We start from the raw sequence: 17,910 nt of genomic DNA on the forward strand, positions 1-17,910 counted from the left end.
CATTATCTGAAGGGATCTCTGTGGAAGGTACATTCTTACCGTGTGTGCGAATGTACACACACACACACACCACTACCTCGATATAACACCACCCGATATAATACGAATTCGGATATAACACGGTAAAGCAGTGCTCCAGGAGGGTGGGGCTGCGCATTCCGGTGGATCAAAGCAAGTTCAATATAATGCAGTTTCACCTATAACACGGTAAGATTTTTTGGCTCCTGAGGACAGAGTTATATCGAGGTAGAGGTGTATCACCTCCTACTACTATAGGTGCTCCAACCCAGACCCCTTAGTAAATAAGCACCTCTAAAAGGAAGGCGGCTTCTTTCCATCTCTGCAGCACTGCAAAAGCTGAACAAATACCTGAAGCAGTCCACATTTCTGCCTGTACTGGTAGATCCTAGCTCACCAATACATATATGGTGATGGCACATACAGAATATAACAAGTTAAACAATACACCTAAAAATGTAAACAGGCCAGGGAAAGGAGTCTAAACCACTTGGGTAGCCATGTGAGGAACACATAGCTAAGGTATTTTTCAAGTCTTTGTGATGTACTCAAAGTGCTTTGAGATCTTTGAATGAAAGATCCAATGAGTGCACATATTATAATTAAATAATGCCTTTTACCTAATGATCAAATAACTGTATAATGAACCTCTTAATGAAGCCTCACAACACCCCTGTGAAATATTACTATCTTCATTTTACAGAAGATGACAGTAAGCACGAAGGAGGTAATGAAATTGTCAAGGAGTGTCAAGGAGACACAGGGAGTGTGTGGCAATAATGATCAGAATGCAGAACTGTCTTCTAAGCAATCATACTCTATGCACTGGAATACATACCTCATCACTGATGAGGTACTCTTTATCCTTTACATACAAGAATAGTTTTTTAAATAATCAGCTTTATACACACATGCAAATTGGGCTCCCTAAACAATCTACTTTATTGCTTACAGTGACTGGGCAGGGATGATCTCAACTCTTATCAATATGAAAGATGCAATCTCTTTATTGCTCTAAAACCTTGACGTATTCCAGAAACGCTGTCATAATTAGACCAACATGCCGAACACCTAGTGAGTATGGTTTTGACCTTTGACCACTTTTACCCATAATTATATACAATGGCTGACTTGAAATTTTCATGACCACACAGATACTAGGGGTGTCAACCACGAGGGGGGAAGATGACCTGATAGGCAGATAGATGTGACTATCATACCAAAAATTCAGGGAAGGACAAGGTCATCAAAGTACATCTCTGAGGGGCTAGGCACCACTCTCGTGCAGACTGGGAACGTCACAAAGATCGCTGGCTGGGGATCAGCCCCACACAGCCGAGATCCATGCGTGGGCGGAGTGGGGCTCAGCCACACCCCGGTGGGAGCCGGGGGAATGGCCAGGCCCCATGGGGGAGTGCTCCCCACGCTCGGGGGGAGGGGGGCAAGCAACAGGGTCCGCACCCCTTCCACGGGGCCAGATGCTGAGCCCCTGCAGACGAAGCTGACAGCGCGGGAGCTGTCGCAAGGGCAGTCAGAGTGATCAGCCCCCCGGGGAAAGGGATGCCAGAGGGGGCGGTGGCCACTTCCACCCGCCCCAAGGGGCAGCGACTCCTGGAGCCGGTCAGGGTAAGCGCTCGCCAGCTGCGCACAACCCACCCTCCCCAAGCCCCCGCCGCGTCTCCCCGCTTACCCGAGCCGCCGCTTTTCCTCCCTGCTCATGGCTCCGGCGCCCGGGGCGGCTGCCAGCACCGAGGAGGCGGAGAGAAGGCCCAGGGCCAGCAGCTTCCATCTCCCCCAGCGGGCTGCGGGGTCCCCGCTCCCCCCCTCACCACTAGCAGCTCCGCTCATGGCAGCAGCTGCCCGCCGCCCCGCTAGGCCCGGCTCAGCCCCATGCTCGCAGCCCGCCCCTCTCCCTGGCGGCGGTGGCTGCTGGTGCCGCTCTCAGCGCCGCCGACGTGAAAACGGAAAGGACTGGCCCTTCGCTTTCCTATGGCGTAGCCAAGGAAACAATCTACTTCCGCGGCTTCCGGGTTCAGCCCGTCACGTGGTGCCGCTGTGGACCAATCGGAGCCGAAGGGGTGTGTGTGTGGGGGGGTCCGTTTGTGTGCCACGTGATTCCGGTGAAAGACTTTAGTGGAGTGAGACGTGGACAAAAGGAGGGGTCAGCTATTTGCTCGGGAAATGGCGCGCGGGGACTGCAAGTTCCAGCATGCAACGCTCCACCCCGAGCTGGTCGCTAAACTCTGGAGGGAGCACTGCCTTCTGGGAGCTGTAGTCTGGATGAGTATGAGCCGCATGGCTCCTCTGAGAGCACTGTACACTAGGACCAGTAGTTCGAGAGTTGCCCTGACAGGACGTTATATAAAGGGCCTTACTTATAGACAATGAGGGTGGATGCAGTCCTACAAGCCAATGCAATAGCTTGGGAGCTCTTCTTGCTGGCTCTAGAGCCCCACTCATTCTGCTGCATGTAACCAGTCACTGTGGGGCAAATGTCTTGTTTCTCAGCATTCACCCCACACAGAAGCATTTACTGCCTAAGGGAAGGGGGATTTCCCAACTATCACAATTTTGGCAGTAGTCTTATGCTATTTGGCGTTTTTTTTTTTTTTAAAGCCCCAGGTGCTGGACTTGTGGTTATGTGAGAACCACAGCTTTCATTTAAACAAAAAACGTTTGCAGCATTCAGCACAAGCTCGAAACTAGCATCTGCATGTAGCTCCAAAGGATCAGAAATTAAAAGGCAAATAAAGACCTTCCACCCAAGTTTCCCCCCCCCCAAGCAAATAAATATGTGATTTTTGAGGCCTGACTTTTTTTAAGCTTGAGACTGGCCCTACTGGGAAATGACTTTGCTATGAATAAAACAGTGAGGAGTGTCTTACACAGTTGTTCTATATTTTCTTGAAGCCTGTGTGGACACTGCCCAGCATTAGCATTGAATGCGACCTTGAGCAAATCACTTCACTGCTCTGTGCCTCAGATTCTAGGGCGACCACCTTTGATGAATGGAAATAAGGGAAAATCACATGAAAAATACAGGACAATGCTTTGTTTTAAAGGATGTTTTAGGGAAACTCCCTTTCTCCCTTAGCATATCATGTATTTCTCTCTCAAGTGTACATTTCTACTGCCCTGAAGTATACAATGGAATTATCATAAACTTCAATTTAATGTTTAAAATGTACTAATGATCAGTTTTGATACATTTCAATACATTTTAAACCAATTTATAAAACTTTTTACATGTACAATTGATTTTACTTAATTTGAAGTGCAGCCTTAAAAAAAATGTAGTAGGTTTCTGCAATCTAAGTCTGTTTACACAAGGAAAATATTATTTCCACCGCTGAATTTGAGATAGGACTGAACATATAAATTCCACCAGTTTTAAGAAATTGGGAGGAAGAGGAGCTGGATACCATGTTTCAAAGTTCCACCTCTTCCCCTACACACAGTACTCCCTGTACCTTCCTTGCAATAAAGCATACTGGTGTCCATATATGGCAAGCATGTTCTGTTTACTTAGCCATTGAACCTTTACCTTTCCAGAAATTTTCTCAAGTCTTCCTAGCATTTCCTTACTTGTGTTACAAGTGCATATAAGAATAGTTTTTACATGTCCAAAAACAGAGGGCTGGGTAGAAAAACTTCTGAATGTTTTAACAGGCAAAGTCTCAAACACGAAGCCACATCCTTGATTTTCATTTTAGATGTGCAATTCAATGCAGTCTGAGAACACAAAAGGAGAATCTTTTGTTAAAGGGACTAGGTTTCTTCAGGTTGATTTCTACACTGAAAACAAGATTTAGTCAACAGTTTCATTCTTTAAGTACTGCTCTGAAAAGCCTTCCTTTACTCATACAACAAATCAATGAAATAAGAGATGGTCCTTTGAAATAAGGGATGTATGGTCATCCCCAGCCATTCAGATTTTTGTGACAACAGAGATAAAACCCAGATGCTCCCACTACGAAAGCATAGGCCACTGCCACTGCAGCTAAAGGCAGGGGGTTGATCTAATGAGAAGCTAGAGGCAAAGATATCTCCCCTCTCTCCAGCTTGGTTAAGTAGTGCTCTCTCTACCATCTTGGTTGGTGTTAAGAACTGTGGCAGTCTACATTAACCACTGGCTGAAAAGGAATCTCTTTTTGGTGTTAACAGTATAGAGCCCATGACACCAAATTAAGCACTTCTGATTGTATCCAGTAGAGGGATGTAGCCAACAAATACTAGCCAGTAATCTACAGCACAGTTATAATTGTAATGTTACGTCAATTAGATGCATTATAGTGCTGGAGGGCCATAGCTGCCTCTTTTCTTTTGACTGACAGTCGATTTTGACAAGGGTATTTCTCACCTTGCAGCCTATATTAAAATAAACCTAGAAATCTCTTTTGAGGGGGAAGAAGGTGATGAAGCAGAACAGCATCACAACACTACAATGCCGAGAACCTGCCCCAGAGGACAATACCTAAAAATTGGCAGTCTTATGGCACCTGGCAAATTATGGTACAGCCCTAAATTGGGCAAAGTCTGAAAGAAAGTATGGCTAAGTTATTCGGGCTACTTTCATTGCTCAGACATTTGGCAAGCATTATATAAACATTTACTATACATTTTTTGCTATGTGGGTAGGGTCAACTCTGCCATACCAGAGGAACAGGAGGTGGCTGTGGGTGGCAAGCTGTTGAGTGTATATGTGGCATTATACATTAAATCTGTGGGGCATGAGGTAAGTATGGCTGCTTTGACAAAGTTACATTGAAGAACAATATCGAGTCAAAGAAGAGTTTAGTTTTTCCTTTACATTTCAATTGATGTTGAATTTGCCAGCCAAGAGAGACAGAGAAAGGTGAAAGCACAAGTGAGCATCTGGTCAGTTCATCTTGATATAGTGCAGAAATTACATCTTTAAAATAAAAATTAGTGTCCCCAAGAAGGCAATGTGTGCAATTATTACACTTGCTTAGAATGTGAAAAGGAAGTGCTCCATAAAACATTTAAACATACTCCATTTAAATCAATTCTGACTATATTGCACACTCTGTATGGCTGTATTGTAGTGACATGCATGAATGGAAGATTATCTTTAGGAACTCTTCTGGTTTTGTTGCTTTTTAAAACATCCTTCCTGTACAAATGTTGGAGAACAGGGCAGAAACCAGTCTCTTCCATTCCTCTCTGTCATTTACTGCTGCTTCCATTTTGTTCTATGGGGTTGAGATTGACTGCTTTCCCTCCTAGCTGTCTCATGGGTGTCCTCATTTCCTCACACTAGTTAGTTTCCACTTTACAAGTTCATGTGGGAGTCTGTGTGATGGCATCTGGCGTACCAGTTGCTGCTTATTCCCTACCCAAATTCCCAGTCCTTCCACGTTGGTGACATCCTGTCTTGTCTATTATTTGTATTACTGTAGCACCTTGAAGTTCTAGTCGTAGATCAGGACCCTATTGTATTAGGCACTGTACAAACACAAAACTATGGAAGTACTTATAATGTCACCTGATTTGCGACTTTAAATGAAAACCTCTTGTTACTTCAAATGTTCTGAATAGCAAAAAATAGGGTAAAGGAACTGAAAATATGACTTAAAATATTTTAGTTAGAAACAATTCAGACTCTAATTTAAAAAAATGTAAACAAAAATATTTTTCTATGGGACATTAGCTTGTTGCATTTAACAGTGGATTTTAAAAAGAATCATTTGAATGGTTGTAAACAGCCTGGAGAAGAAAGGCTGTCTCCCAGCACTGATATTGGCCCCAGCTTTTCTGTTGTAATTTAAACATTAAAGCCACAGTGCTACAATGGACATTTTTCTCTCTTATTCTCACCAGTGTCCAGAGTTCAAGTACATGGACCCACAACCTGGATTTATGACGAGTGGAAGTGAATTCAGAATTTCAGCACTTTAAGAAACTGTTTTTTAAGCCTAACAGTTAAACAGACAATACCTCTTCTAGAGACAGCATCACATATCACCACCCAGGAGCATCAGAGCTTAGATCTACAGCTGGCAATAATCTGAGATTGTTCTCTAGTGACCCCTCTGATAAAAATATGGATCAGCATGAATGAGATCTGAAGTAAACTGCATCTGGTATTTCTCACAAGTATCAAATTCACTTAAAAAACCCACCTCTGACATCCAGCAATGAAAGGGATGACCATATTTTATTTAGTTATAAGCACTTTACAAAGTTATAAGCAAGTTATAATGTGTTTCTTGTTTTGTCTACTCAAGCTGGTAGTCAATAGAAATATAATAATAACAACAACAACAACAATACTTAATACATATATAGCTCTTTTCCTCTTCAATGCACTTTAGAACTCTTAACCAATTAATTCTTACACCCCCAACTTATGAGGTAAAGGAATAAGTCTTATTAGCTGTACTTTAAGAAAATTCAATCTGGATAATGTTGCTGGAAATGCTAAGAAAATTGCACACAAAAAATTATGATTAATCAATAAACTATTTCTATTGATCAAAGGTCCAAAGCAACCTTCCAATGATGGAAATACCAGGGGACAGATCCTTGATACCATAGACTGCTTTGTGCTACTCCATTCAGAATAAAGCAAATACATTTTATGTTCCAAGACTATGTTGAGGTGGGGCATGCAACTGTTTATCCTTAATCTTAGTACATAAGAAACCAAGAAAAATGTAAATAAAAACACAGAACAAACACCTACTGATATGAATAACTTGAATTCAAAACTGTAGAACAAAAGATAATATATGAGATGAGTCTTCTTAGTTCTTCCCTATTCTACTTACAAAAAAACCAACCACACTAAACATTTGTAGTCAACACTGAATTACCAGGTGTCTACAGAGAAGTATTTCCCCAAATCTAAACCTGTAATGTGAATGATTAAATATTACTTTGGAGGAGAACGTTTATGTTAAATTCTCTTTTGTTCTGTACATATAGATTCAGGGGTCGGCAACCTTTCAGAAGTGGTGTGCCGAGTCTTCATTTATTCACTCTAATTTAAGGTTTCGCGTGCCGGTATTACATTTTAATGGTTTTAGAAGGTCTCTTTCTATAAATCTATCTAAACTATTGTTGTATGTAAAGCAAATAAGGTTTTTAAAATGTTTAAGAAGCTTCATTTAAAATTAAATTAAAATGCAGAGCCCCCAGGACCAGTGGTCAGGACCCGGGCAGTGTGAGTGCCACTGAAAATCAGCTTGCGTGCCGCCTTTTGCACATGTGCCATAGGTTGCCTACCCTGATATAGAAAGTACATCAAAAGAATTTCATTTCTAAATAGCTTTAGTTGTAAAATGCAGTCTTGTATGTAGGAGATAATTGCTACTATCCTGCTATTCTTCTATCACACAGAATTCTAAACTGGAAATATATCCTTCAACCAAAGAAAGGGTTACAAGAGACATGCACTGATTAATTGTCAAGCACAGTTGAAATCACTCCTTAATGTTCAGTATCAATAAAAATCTGGAATGATCCATAAGACAGTTACTTGACAGTTGGTTGTGTGACACTTTAGTATGAACATTTCTGCATCAAACAAACATTCATACCAGTCCCCCAAAAAATCTGGTATTTGACTTTATTCCTATAATTATGATGTATGAATACTCCTTGTAGTAGCATTTATTTCACAACAGCAACCTTCCACTTGATCAAGTTAACCAATATCATGGCATTTCCAAACAGATGTTTGTCTGTTCAGATAGTGTCACTTCCCTGTTAGTACTGTATAACAGTTTGATTGTCTCATGCTATGGACCTTACAAAATTTCCTACAGTTAAATGCCAACAAGACTGAGGTTATGCTGTCAGATCTTTATTATCGCTTGAAAAGGACATTACTTTCCAGTATTATTCTTTATGGGTCCAATTCTGCAACCCTTTCTCACATTAAATTGTACTTATTCCCTAGGCCAAACTTTGCATTGCAGATACAATTTTAATGCTCAACTTACTAAAACTCCATTTTTCACCTCTATGATTTTCTGTGCATTGCTGATTTTTGAAGCTGCTTTTGAAAATATGACCAGTTTGTCTCCCAAAACCTAAGCACAACTGGTTATTCCTTAACTACTTTCCCTTCCATTGCATCAAGAAATTGGAGAGTAAATGGTATGATTATGATATATGGGACATTTCATACTTCGTTCTGATTTCACACGCTTTTGAGATTTGGTGATACAGTCTTATGCGCGTGGCAGTACTGCAGTTCAGACCTTAGTATTTTGGATTGTGGGTGAATGTTACTGTATACTAGGAAGTGCAGTAGGTAGGTGCTGCATAAGGGTGCTAGCTGGTTTTATTGTAAATATTCTCATTAGATCCAAAAAAAGAAAAGAAAGAAAATAGCTGTAAAGTGCTCTGAAAGGCTGTGTAACCCAGAAGTGCAGAGTGGGATTGAGAAACCTGCTCCCAGTGTTTTCCCAGTTTTAAATATAGCAAAAAAATCAGAACATTTCATTGTCTTAATCTCTGTCAAAACTTTAAGATACTTAAGTAATCAGTTGGCTTGCAAAATTCAAAGTTTACATGCAATTTGGCTGCTGAACAACCTACTAATTATTTGTTTCCTGTTTAATTACTTGAGAGATTTAAATGTTTTCCTTCTAACACACTGAATGCAGATCCTAAATTAATTCATTTAATAACATTTTGATTGACTAACTTCAGTTAAGACCAGTTGTAATATTGCCAATCCCAACCATTCAAAAAACATGAGTTGGCCCCCAAAAAAACATAAAGTTGTCTTAAAATTTGTGAGATTTATAAATTTTTGATTCTTTTTATTTGCCTTGACGTGTTCAAGCATTTAGGGAGTCATGCTTTCAAGCTTTTTTCCACAATGAGGGCTAGAAATTTACCTTTTTTTTAAATGAAAGCTGAGATTCACAGGTAATAACCTGATTCCAACAACTGGGCCTGCAACAAAACCCTCCACGTACTGCAAAACTTGTGATAAAACTGCAAGAGTTGGCAACACTGCAATTAGGCCCATTCCTGCAGTCTTTACTCGTGATTATTCCTGATTTCAAGAGAACTGCTGGAGCGAGTAATGGCTGCAGGATTGGACTGTATATTTCTGAAGAACACTTTTTACTCTTCAGAGTGCTGCTCTGTACAACTGTCCTCACTGTTTTCTTGTGTGACAGTTTCACTTCCTACGGAGCTTGTGATTTCAGCACGTAGAGAAGGTGCACCTGCTGGCTGACACTCATCAGTTGCAGTAACAGTAAAGCTTTCAGATTTGATATCGACTGTAACCTCTGCCGTGCTAAGCTCATCTTCCTCTAGCACTAGTGAAACCTGAAAATCATTAGTTGTTTCTATTCTTAAGTTTTCAATACTCAGAATGGGTACTTGTATTGCATCAGGACTTTCAGCAGAACACCCAGGAAAGCTCTCAACCTCTGTTTCCATTGGGTCAGCATGAATGTGATCTTCACCTGCTTCCTCCAGATCAGATCTTCTGTCTCCAACTATGCTTTCGGTGTGTGCCTCTGGTTGCGATTTGTCATGAAGACCTTTGCAGCTTTCCAGACCAGTATACCAGACACTTTGGTTAGTCTCCATTTCTGCCTTTGACTTTTGAGACATATCCAGTTTTTCAGCGACCTCCAAACATTCTGCTTGAGTCGCATGGTTGCCTGCCTCTGAAATGATCATTAATTTCATATCACCTGTACCAAAACTGGATGGAGGTGGCTGCTCCACCTTCAGCTCAGAATGTTCTACTTCTTTATTCACTACCTGGTCTGTTTGATCGGTTTCTGCATTAGTTTTGCTGTTTTCATCACTCTCTTCACCATGTTCTTGCCACTTCAAAATTTCATATTCATTTGCCACTTCCTTTTTGTTCTCAGATGGAGCAACTGCTGGTAATTCAACTGTCACCATCAGCAAGCTTCTGATCTCATTCACAGTACCAGGGACTGTAAGACTTCTCTCCTCTTCTTGTACCTTATTTTCTTTTTCAGTGTTCCCTCCAAACTTGGTCTCCACTGCATTTTCATTCTGGGAAGTTATTTCCTCCACATCCTTTTCTTCCTTAGGAGTAAAAGGATGAGACGCTGGTTTGTCAGTGATGTCTGTAATGATCACCTTTTCTCCACTAATTGCGGGACTGCTAGACACATTGACATAAACTGCTTCTTCATTGTCTGATGGCTTTCTAGCATCATGACACTTCTCCTGGATCATTTTTTCTGACACAACAAGCAGTTCATTACTTTGAATTTCAGTATCTGATGTTTCTGTTAAAGTGGTGGACAGTTTCTTAGCAGGACTGGCTTGTGCTGATCCTGAAGGGGTCTTCAAGTCAGTTAAACTGGACACACTTTCATAAGGCAAGTTTACGTTGTCCTCAAAAAGGTTGTGTTTCTTCAGAATGGCAGCTTCTTTTATTACTAAGTAAGACAAAAAGATCAAACGGATCTAAAAAACTGACATTTTAAGAACACTCAAAATAAAAATACTCCTTTACTATGTTTCTAATATCATGGATTATTAACAAGGCCTAATATTAATTATCTGTGCTTTTTTTCATTTCACTCAGCTTGGACAATGGAACATTAATAATAAGTTACACTTCCCATTTCTCATGCACTAACAGACTGCTTCTGTTTGGGTTCACAACACTATAGGAGGATATTTAAATCTAGAACTAGAGAGCTATTTTAATTGAATATCATAAACATTTCTATTCATTTTTTTTAAAATGCAAAACCTAAATTTTGGGCCAGAAGTCCAACCAGAAAACCATTTGGAACTTGTGGAATACAGCAACTTCCCTATTATCACCTATACATATTGACTGAGAACTTTTTCGTTCTCCAATACCAACACAGATAGATCTTTGGAGACTGCTCTTCTTAGTTCCGGTGACCTATTGGCAATTCTATTTTGGCAACATATTTCATTCTGAGAAATTCAGTCTGAATGTCATTAGATGTAATCAATTATTTGAAAGTTCAGGGCTTTGAGAGTGGCTTTGCTTCTTGGACCATTGAAACCAAGGTATCCTGGAGCTAACATGATTTGCATTACAAAGATGCTTGAACCACCCTATGGATTTGAATATCCCAAGCTTTGCGGAAGTTCAGATCTGAATCCAAACTTCATGGCTTGCCTCATCTCTTTAGTGGGGTGAATCAAAACTCTTAGACTCTTAACACTTCCAACCTCTGGGAAAATTGGGACCTGGATCTGAATAAGGCAGCTCCGATCTATCACTAGCTCTGAAATAAGACCTCACAGACCCACATTCTCAACATTGTTACTATCACCTCAGAAGCATTCCTACCTTTTAGGGTTTCATCAAGCAATGTCTGAAATAAAATCTCTTCATAGACATTCTCTACTTGTATCACTCTGGTGTAATCAGCAAAGATGTACTGTTCATATTTCTGCAACTCCTGTGCAGAGACACAAAGAAGGAATAAAAGTATAAAAATGTGGCAGTCTGGGGTCCTCAAGAGTTCATCAGCCCAGAAAAGAACCTGCCAGGTCCTATGTGAGAGATCTTTTCATGATGACAGCTCTCCAGGTCTAAATGAGCTGCATATGTTCACCCTATTTTTCACATTTACCAGTACTTTTTATATTGCATTACCTTAAGCACTCTAAATAAATATTTCTTATATTCTAAATAATGCAGAAGGTCAGGAAGTGACTGAGTCTATGCCTGTCCTCTGAGGCAAATTCATCCTCATCAGGGTACTGGGATACTCCAGCATTTGTTACTGGGATATAGCACCTGTAGCTCAGTGGTTCATGTACAGCCCAGCTACGTAGCAACTGAGTCATTACTAAGATTAAGATTTTATCTCAGTTATTTTTAGTAAAAAAATCACAGACAGGTCACGGGCAACAAACAAAAATTCACAGAGGCCCGTGACCTGTCCCTGACTTTTACTAAAAATAACTGTGACAAAATGGGGCTGAGCCCCAGCCCTGCTGCGGGAAGGGAGAGGGTACAGCACCTGCCTCCACGGTGGCTAGGAACTCTGGGGTTCCCCACTGCGGCTGGCAGCTGCGGGGGCACCCACTGCCCACGGCAGCTCAGAGCTCCAGGGTCCCCAACAGCTGTGACAGCTCCAGCCCCGTCACTCCAGGGCTGAAACGGAGAATGTCATGGAAGTCACAAATTCAGTGACTTCCATGAGATGATCTTAGCCTTAGTCATTACCACTGGATGGCTATTTGGTGGTTTATGTGAAGGGAGTCTAGAGGCCTCCATCAAGTCCTTAGGAAGGTATCTGCATCACAAAAACCATCATCTCAAATGGTCTTAATAGACATCCTTGTTGGCTTACCAGCAGAGAGGTATGTGAACTATATTACTCTCTCACTCCTAGAGTTGAGTACATGGAGGCACACTAGCAGAGTGACGGCAGGGAAAGTTTGCTCCACCACTGCCTTCCCTATCCCTGTTCAGTGGAGAAAATGAGAGGACTCCATTCTCCAGAATATTAAATGTGATAGAAGTTTTTGATTTCATGCTTTATTTACAAATAAATACCACATCCTGGATATATTGCCAATTGTCTACAAACCGTAAAAAGACTATTAGATTTGTGGATCTGAAAAGAAATAAAGAGGCATACCCTACAATGTACACATGTGCTTTTGAATATATTAAAAAGTCATGAATTTTAATGGTCAGATGATTCACATTCACAGACCTACAAATATAACATGCTAAAATTCATTTAATACTGACAGCTTATCCACTATAATTTCTTGCATCTGTTATGTTTCACACATTATTTATGCCATATGTTCTCATAGAAAAGACACTGGTTATTCCTAAATCATCCCATGTGACAAACGAATACATGGCAGTGCAATTTAGGGCACCAATACATTTCAGTATTCTAAACAGCTCGAAATCGATTTCTTCTTATTCCTTTTAACTATAGAAAGAACAATTCTGGTTTGAGACTGTTGACCATTCCAGACTATTCACTCAGGGGCCCTGGTAATTCTGTGGTGCAAGACACGGAAAGCATGCAGCCCACTTGTGCTCCCAAGCAAATCAGAGAGGACTTTGTTTTTATTTGTGGGTGGGGGTGAGGAAAAGAAATCTGAGACAGCCACACTTGGTTATGTCTACACTAGAGTTTTGTACCTCATGTTAATTGATTAAACATACTAAGTAAAAAAGACTAATGAGGAGATATGTTTGTTTCATGTTTATTTATCCAATGGATAAACAGCAAAGATTTGTTGCCTGGAACAAACATGAGAGGAGTATCCACAGTAAGCTTTACACATGTTTTAAGCACTCCTTCTTAGGTGGCAATCAATTAACATGAGATACAAAAGTCTAGTGAAGATAAACCCACAGTAGTTATATATCTGCTCAACTCTTCCCACTTCCCTTCCCCTACATGGCAGTTGGTGTTGAAGGTAGTTAACAGGGAAAAAAGTGAGCATGCACACTGCTCCTCCAGTGTCCTACTGCAAGGAACAGACTTTCAGCTCAGTGGCCTCCCAGAGGTGCTGTAGAACATGAAGATGGAACTACAGGCTCAGAACTTAGAACCTTAGCTGTCAGCCAGAGAGAGAAGATCAGTTTGATGGGGTCAAACATCTGCCCTGACCTTGTAATCAGATTTTCTGGGGGAGCATCTCCCCCAGAGACTGCCCCAATGTCTCCCTGCCAAACAAAAACAAAACAAAACAAAAAACGCATAAAGACCCTAGTCCCTTCCTATCTCTCCATAAACTGCTGGAGCAGCATGAGGGTTATTGCAGCTCTAGGGCTGGAATAATTTCCATTACCCCTCACTGCACAGAAGAGGTGATTGGGATTTGCATAGGGCTGCCAAAAGATTTTAGAAGAGAACTTATTTATTTGAATTCTCTCCCCACCCCAAATCAGATCCACATCCGTTATCGTTTCACCACCACTGATGTCCCGAACTGACACCCTCAGGATCATGTTGGCCCTGTGACCAGCCACTTTACATGTCCGCCTGTAGCTAATTTGCATTTGGTGGCTTAGGATATAGCCATCAGTGTGCTAATTCCTCCTTCCCTTTAATTTTATTCCAGCATGGAGCCATACAGTTACCTACTGGTTTGCAAGCTGAAGCCAGTGTCTTCTGCATTGTGGGCAATGTGATTTGTACCAATGCTTCCTGAAATATTTTCTTCCGTATAGTACTGCTGTCATAATCATATTGCTGTCAAAACAGACAACAGAAAAAACACAGTTAGAACAATTAATTCATACAAGTAGTTTGTTCCCGTTGGCCTGTTCCTGCTGACGGGCAACCCAAAGAATATGAATTGGTGTCTTTAAATCAAGGTTTGAGGACTTCAGTAATTCTGCCAGAAGTTATGGGCCTATTAAAGGAGTGAGTAGGTGAGGTTCTGTGGCCTGCAATGTGCAGGAGGTCAGACTAGATGATCAGGATGGTCCCTTCTGACCTTAAAGTCTGAGAATTCAGATGAGCACGCTCCATGAGAACTGCCTCTCTCATGTTATTTCAACACTTCCACTTCTGGGACCCGTTAGAATTTTGGGGGCAGATCCTCTAAATTGTCATAACTATACTGAAGTCATTGGATCTATGAAAATTTACACCAATTGAGGATCTGTCCCTAAAAGTGCAGTATTGCATGCAAATGAAGTGTGCCATAAATATTTTTTTTAAATGTAAGCCAAATTATTTTGAGCCTCAAAAAATGTTCAAGTTTGGGCCAAATTTTATCCATATGGTTTGTCCATAGCTACTTGAATACCATGAGACTAGAGAAAGGCATGGTCCAATGATTTGAGTATAGGAGTAAGAAAAACAGTATTATTATTTGAAGTCCCATCAGACCATTTAGGAAGGACCTAATTCTCCACTGCATTGTACCTGGAATAGTCATTTGCACTTTTGCAAAATGCTACTAAATTAGCGTTCTCCACTCACTTACACCAGAGGTAGCATTTTACACTCATTTTGCACAGGGATAGATAAGGTGCAAGGCAGTTAAGAATATGGCCAATCATTCCAGTCAGTGAAAACAAGTGGATGCATTGAAATATTTCCCATTAGATGGTGTGAAACACATTTCTTCTCATTATTAAAATAATGTATGTAAAAAAATGCCTTCAATTTATTACAAAACACCTAAGCAGATCCTCTAGTTTTCTAGTACACTTCAGAGCCAGATAATTTTTACCTTCAGTACTCGTAGTTTGACTTTTTCAATGGCAGTTGAAATTTTCACAGTATCTCCTTGGATACTCAGACTGAGAAGTTGTTCAAAAGTATACACTGCATTTTCCATAAGCTAGAAATAAAGACAAATGTAATCAAGGCAAAGGATTAAAATTGCCATACTTATTGCCAGGCCCACTCCTGCTGAAGTTCATGGCAAAATTCCCATGACTTCAAACTGAGCAAGATCAGGTGCAGTTTATGATCCCTACTATTTTTAGATAGACTTCTGAACTACAACATGTTACTAGTTACAAGTTCTTCCAGACACAAATAGAATTGTAAACTTAATAGTTTGTTAAAGTGTGCTTGTGAAATGGAGGTGGAGGCGGGGGGAGGGGAAGAAAGAGTACAAACCCTAAAAATCAATAGAAACGTTTTCAGGATTTCTTAAAACAAGATTTAAAATGTCAGTGGAAAAAAAGGAGTTTAGATTGGATCTGAACACTCTCTGGGGACTGGAAAAGCAAAAGAACACAACTGCAAGAGAATGCAAGAGAATAAGAAAATGGAACTTACTATTTCAATTTCTAATTCAAGTCTAAAGACAGGTCTACACTAGAAAAGGTCTGCTAGAAGAACTATAAAGGTATAGCTATTCTGGGAAGCCCTCCTAGTGCCAATTTATATATGATGAAAATTAAAGTAGATTCAGAATTCTCTGTTTTCAGGGCTTGAGAAATTCTCACACCATCCAGTGACACATTAAAAAATTACCCTAGTTTGGAGAAACTTTATTATCAACAATTTTGCAGGTGGAAATTATTTGTACTTTATGTTTTCAACTTCATTTTTAAGGGAAAACAGCCCATGATTCCATATGTCCTCTGCTTCACATGGGAATTTTCAAATTAGTATATAGATATCCATGTAATACTCTAGGGATTTTCCTGTTGCAAAAGATATGACCTTGTACGCAGTGCCCTTACCTAGGTTTTTGGTTTTTTTAATGGCTAAACATAGGTTGTGTCAAGTTTTGAAGTGTAGTTTTTAGAATTAGGTTTGCACCAGACTCAGATTAGAACACGCAAGTTGCATTTGCACATGTAAATTAAGTACCCACATGTCTACTCAATATATGTATAAAAGTGCATGACATTCAAACTTTGGGCACGCAAAATCTTGGACATTAAAACTGCAGGTATAGTTTTAGAGACCAGCTGGAAAGCTTAGCCACTTAAGTTTTCTATGCATTTGCAGATCTTGGACCAGATACTCAGCTGACTTCAGTGGAGCTACATTGATTTACATCATCTGAGCACATGGCCCTAGTTTTCATAAATTAGCCAGAAGATGACAATAACCCCGCAGGCTTTAAATACTACTTTTTCGGCAACTTTGAAGAATAGGGACCTGATGCTCCAGTGCCTGGCACTTTGTGTAGGTCATTTACACCTGTACAAAGTTAGTGGGAATTAAGCTAGAGGTTTCTTTTAAACTAAAACAATGTTAATGAAGACATATTGGCCTAGCGGCTTATTAATAAAAATAAATATTATATGCCCACAAACACAAAGTGAAACCGTTTTATACTTCTCATGAGAAAAATAATGGCCTCTTTAAGAGAGAAAAGCAATATAAATGAGCTTGTTGGAACAACTTGTACTCTCCCTTTCAAGCAACTTATGGAAAACCTTGAAAAACATTCTCTTCTATCTATCTCTTCTTTCTCCTGTTTCATTATGAACCTCTTCCTTTGACGGGTGTTTTGCCTGAGCAGGAGTTCAGGGCAGTCCCTACTCGAAACATGGGAGTGAAAACAGAATTTTGTTTCTCAAAAATTCCTTAGCTGCTGATCATTCCTCATTTTAGGTTTTCTTAAAGACATCTATGGTATCTTCTGCGACATCACATCTGGTTGCTTTGACAAAGATTATGGTGTCACAAAAAACAACATTTAGAGGAAAACGCAGTGCAGCTGTGTGAGGGAGCAACTTTGCTGGAGTTGGGTTTGCTCAATAGGTATGAATTTGGCCCTCTAAATTCAAGTGGGGAAAAAGCAGCAGGAACCAACAAGATCATAATCAACACAGATCTTGTTTATAAGTAAGTGCCTGAATGATAAAGTCTAGGGAAGAAAGTGTGATATACAGGCAGAGATATTTTTAAAGAGGTTGTATTTTACAATGAGTTACAGTAGTTTCTGGAGGGAGGGACAGGTGGCACATGAATCCATGTAGCTACCAATACCACTGGCTACATCAAGCACCACCACCTCATTTGCTCTATTGCAGTTGGAATCGCAACAGAATACAGCTTCGTGTCACAAAACAGGTGCCTTGTGAGCCCCACTCCACAGAACTGTACCAATTACACTGCTTATAGGTCCCTACTGAACTGGTTATATACCTTATTGACTACATTACTAAAAATACAGAAGACAACACAAGGCTATGCAAGCTTGTCCTGTCCTGTACTCTGGCAATCACAAGACGTCTGTGTGGCATATGCCTAATTGATCCTAATAGGTGATCTCTGTTTAATGCTCCTGAAGTAAAAAAGCCAAATATCCCTGCCAATACTTTGTGAAAGTAGGAGGGGGGTGGGATTTCTTTCTTATTAAGAATCAGGCAGGCAGTTCAGCCCTCTGCATGGGAACTAGAATCACCACAGTTATTCTATCTAAGTCTCTAAATTCATTTATACCCTGAGATAAAAATGAATA

At 40.4% G+C, this 17,910-nt stretch overlaps 2 protein-coding genes across 2 annotated transcripts in view; both read right to left on the bottom strand.

Moving 5' to 3' along the window:
• The window catches only part of EDEM3 (ER degradation enhancing alpha-mannosidase like protein 3), a 53,413-nt gene extending 51,398 nt beyond the window's left edge, over positions 1-2,015 (bottom strand). The window contains exon 1 of the mRNA XM_054037148.1: positions 1,709-2,015. Coding sequence (XP_053893123.1) covers positions 1,709-1,866 — 158 coding nt within the window. The 5' untranslated portion in view covers positions 1,867-2,015. The remainder of the gene's footprint in view (positions 1-1,708) is intronic.
• A 4,162-nt stretch (positions 2,016-6,177) lies between these two features.
• The window catches only part of NIBAN1 (niban apoptosis regulator 1), a 128,409-nt gene continuing 116,676 nt past the window's right edge, over positions 6,178-17,910 (bottom strand). Inside the window, exons 11-14 of the mRNA XM_054037147.1 lie at positions 15,208-15,318; positions 14,109-14,216; positions 11,330-11,441; positions 6,178-10,433 (exon numbers count right to left, since the gene is read on the bottom strand). Of these exons, the coding sequence (XP_053893122.1) occupies positions 9,124-10,433; positions 11,330-11,441; positions 14,109-14,216; positions 15,208-15,318 (1,641 nt within the window). The 3' untranslated portion in view covers positions 6,178-9,123. The remainder of the gene's footprint in view (positions 10,434-11,329; positions 11,442-14,108; positions 14,217-15,207; positions 15,319-17,910) is intronic.

This window comes from Malaclemys terrapin, chromosome 8, assembly GCF_027887155.1.
Source record: "Malaclemys terrapin pileata isolate rMalTer1 chromosome 8, rMalTer1.hap1, whole genome shotgun sequence".
Classification (NCBI taxonomy): Eukaryota; Metazoa; Chordata; order Testudines; family Emydidae; genus Malaclemys; species Malaclemys terrapin.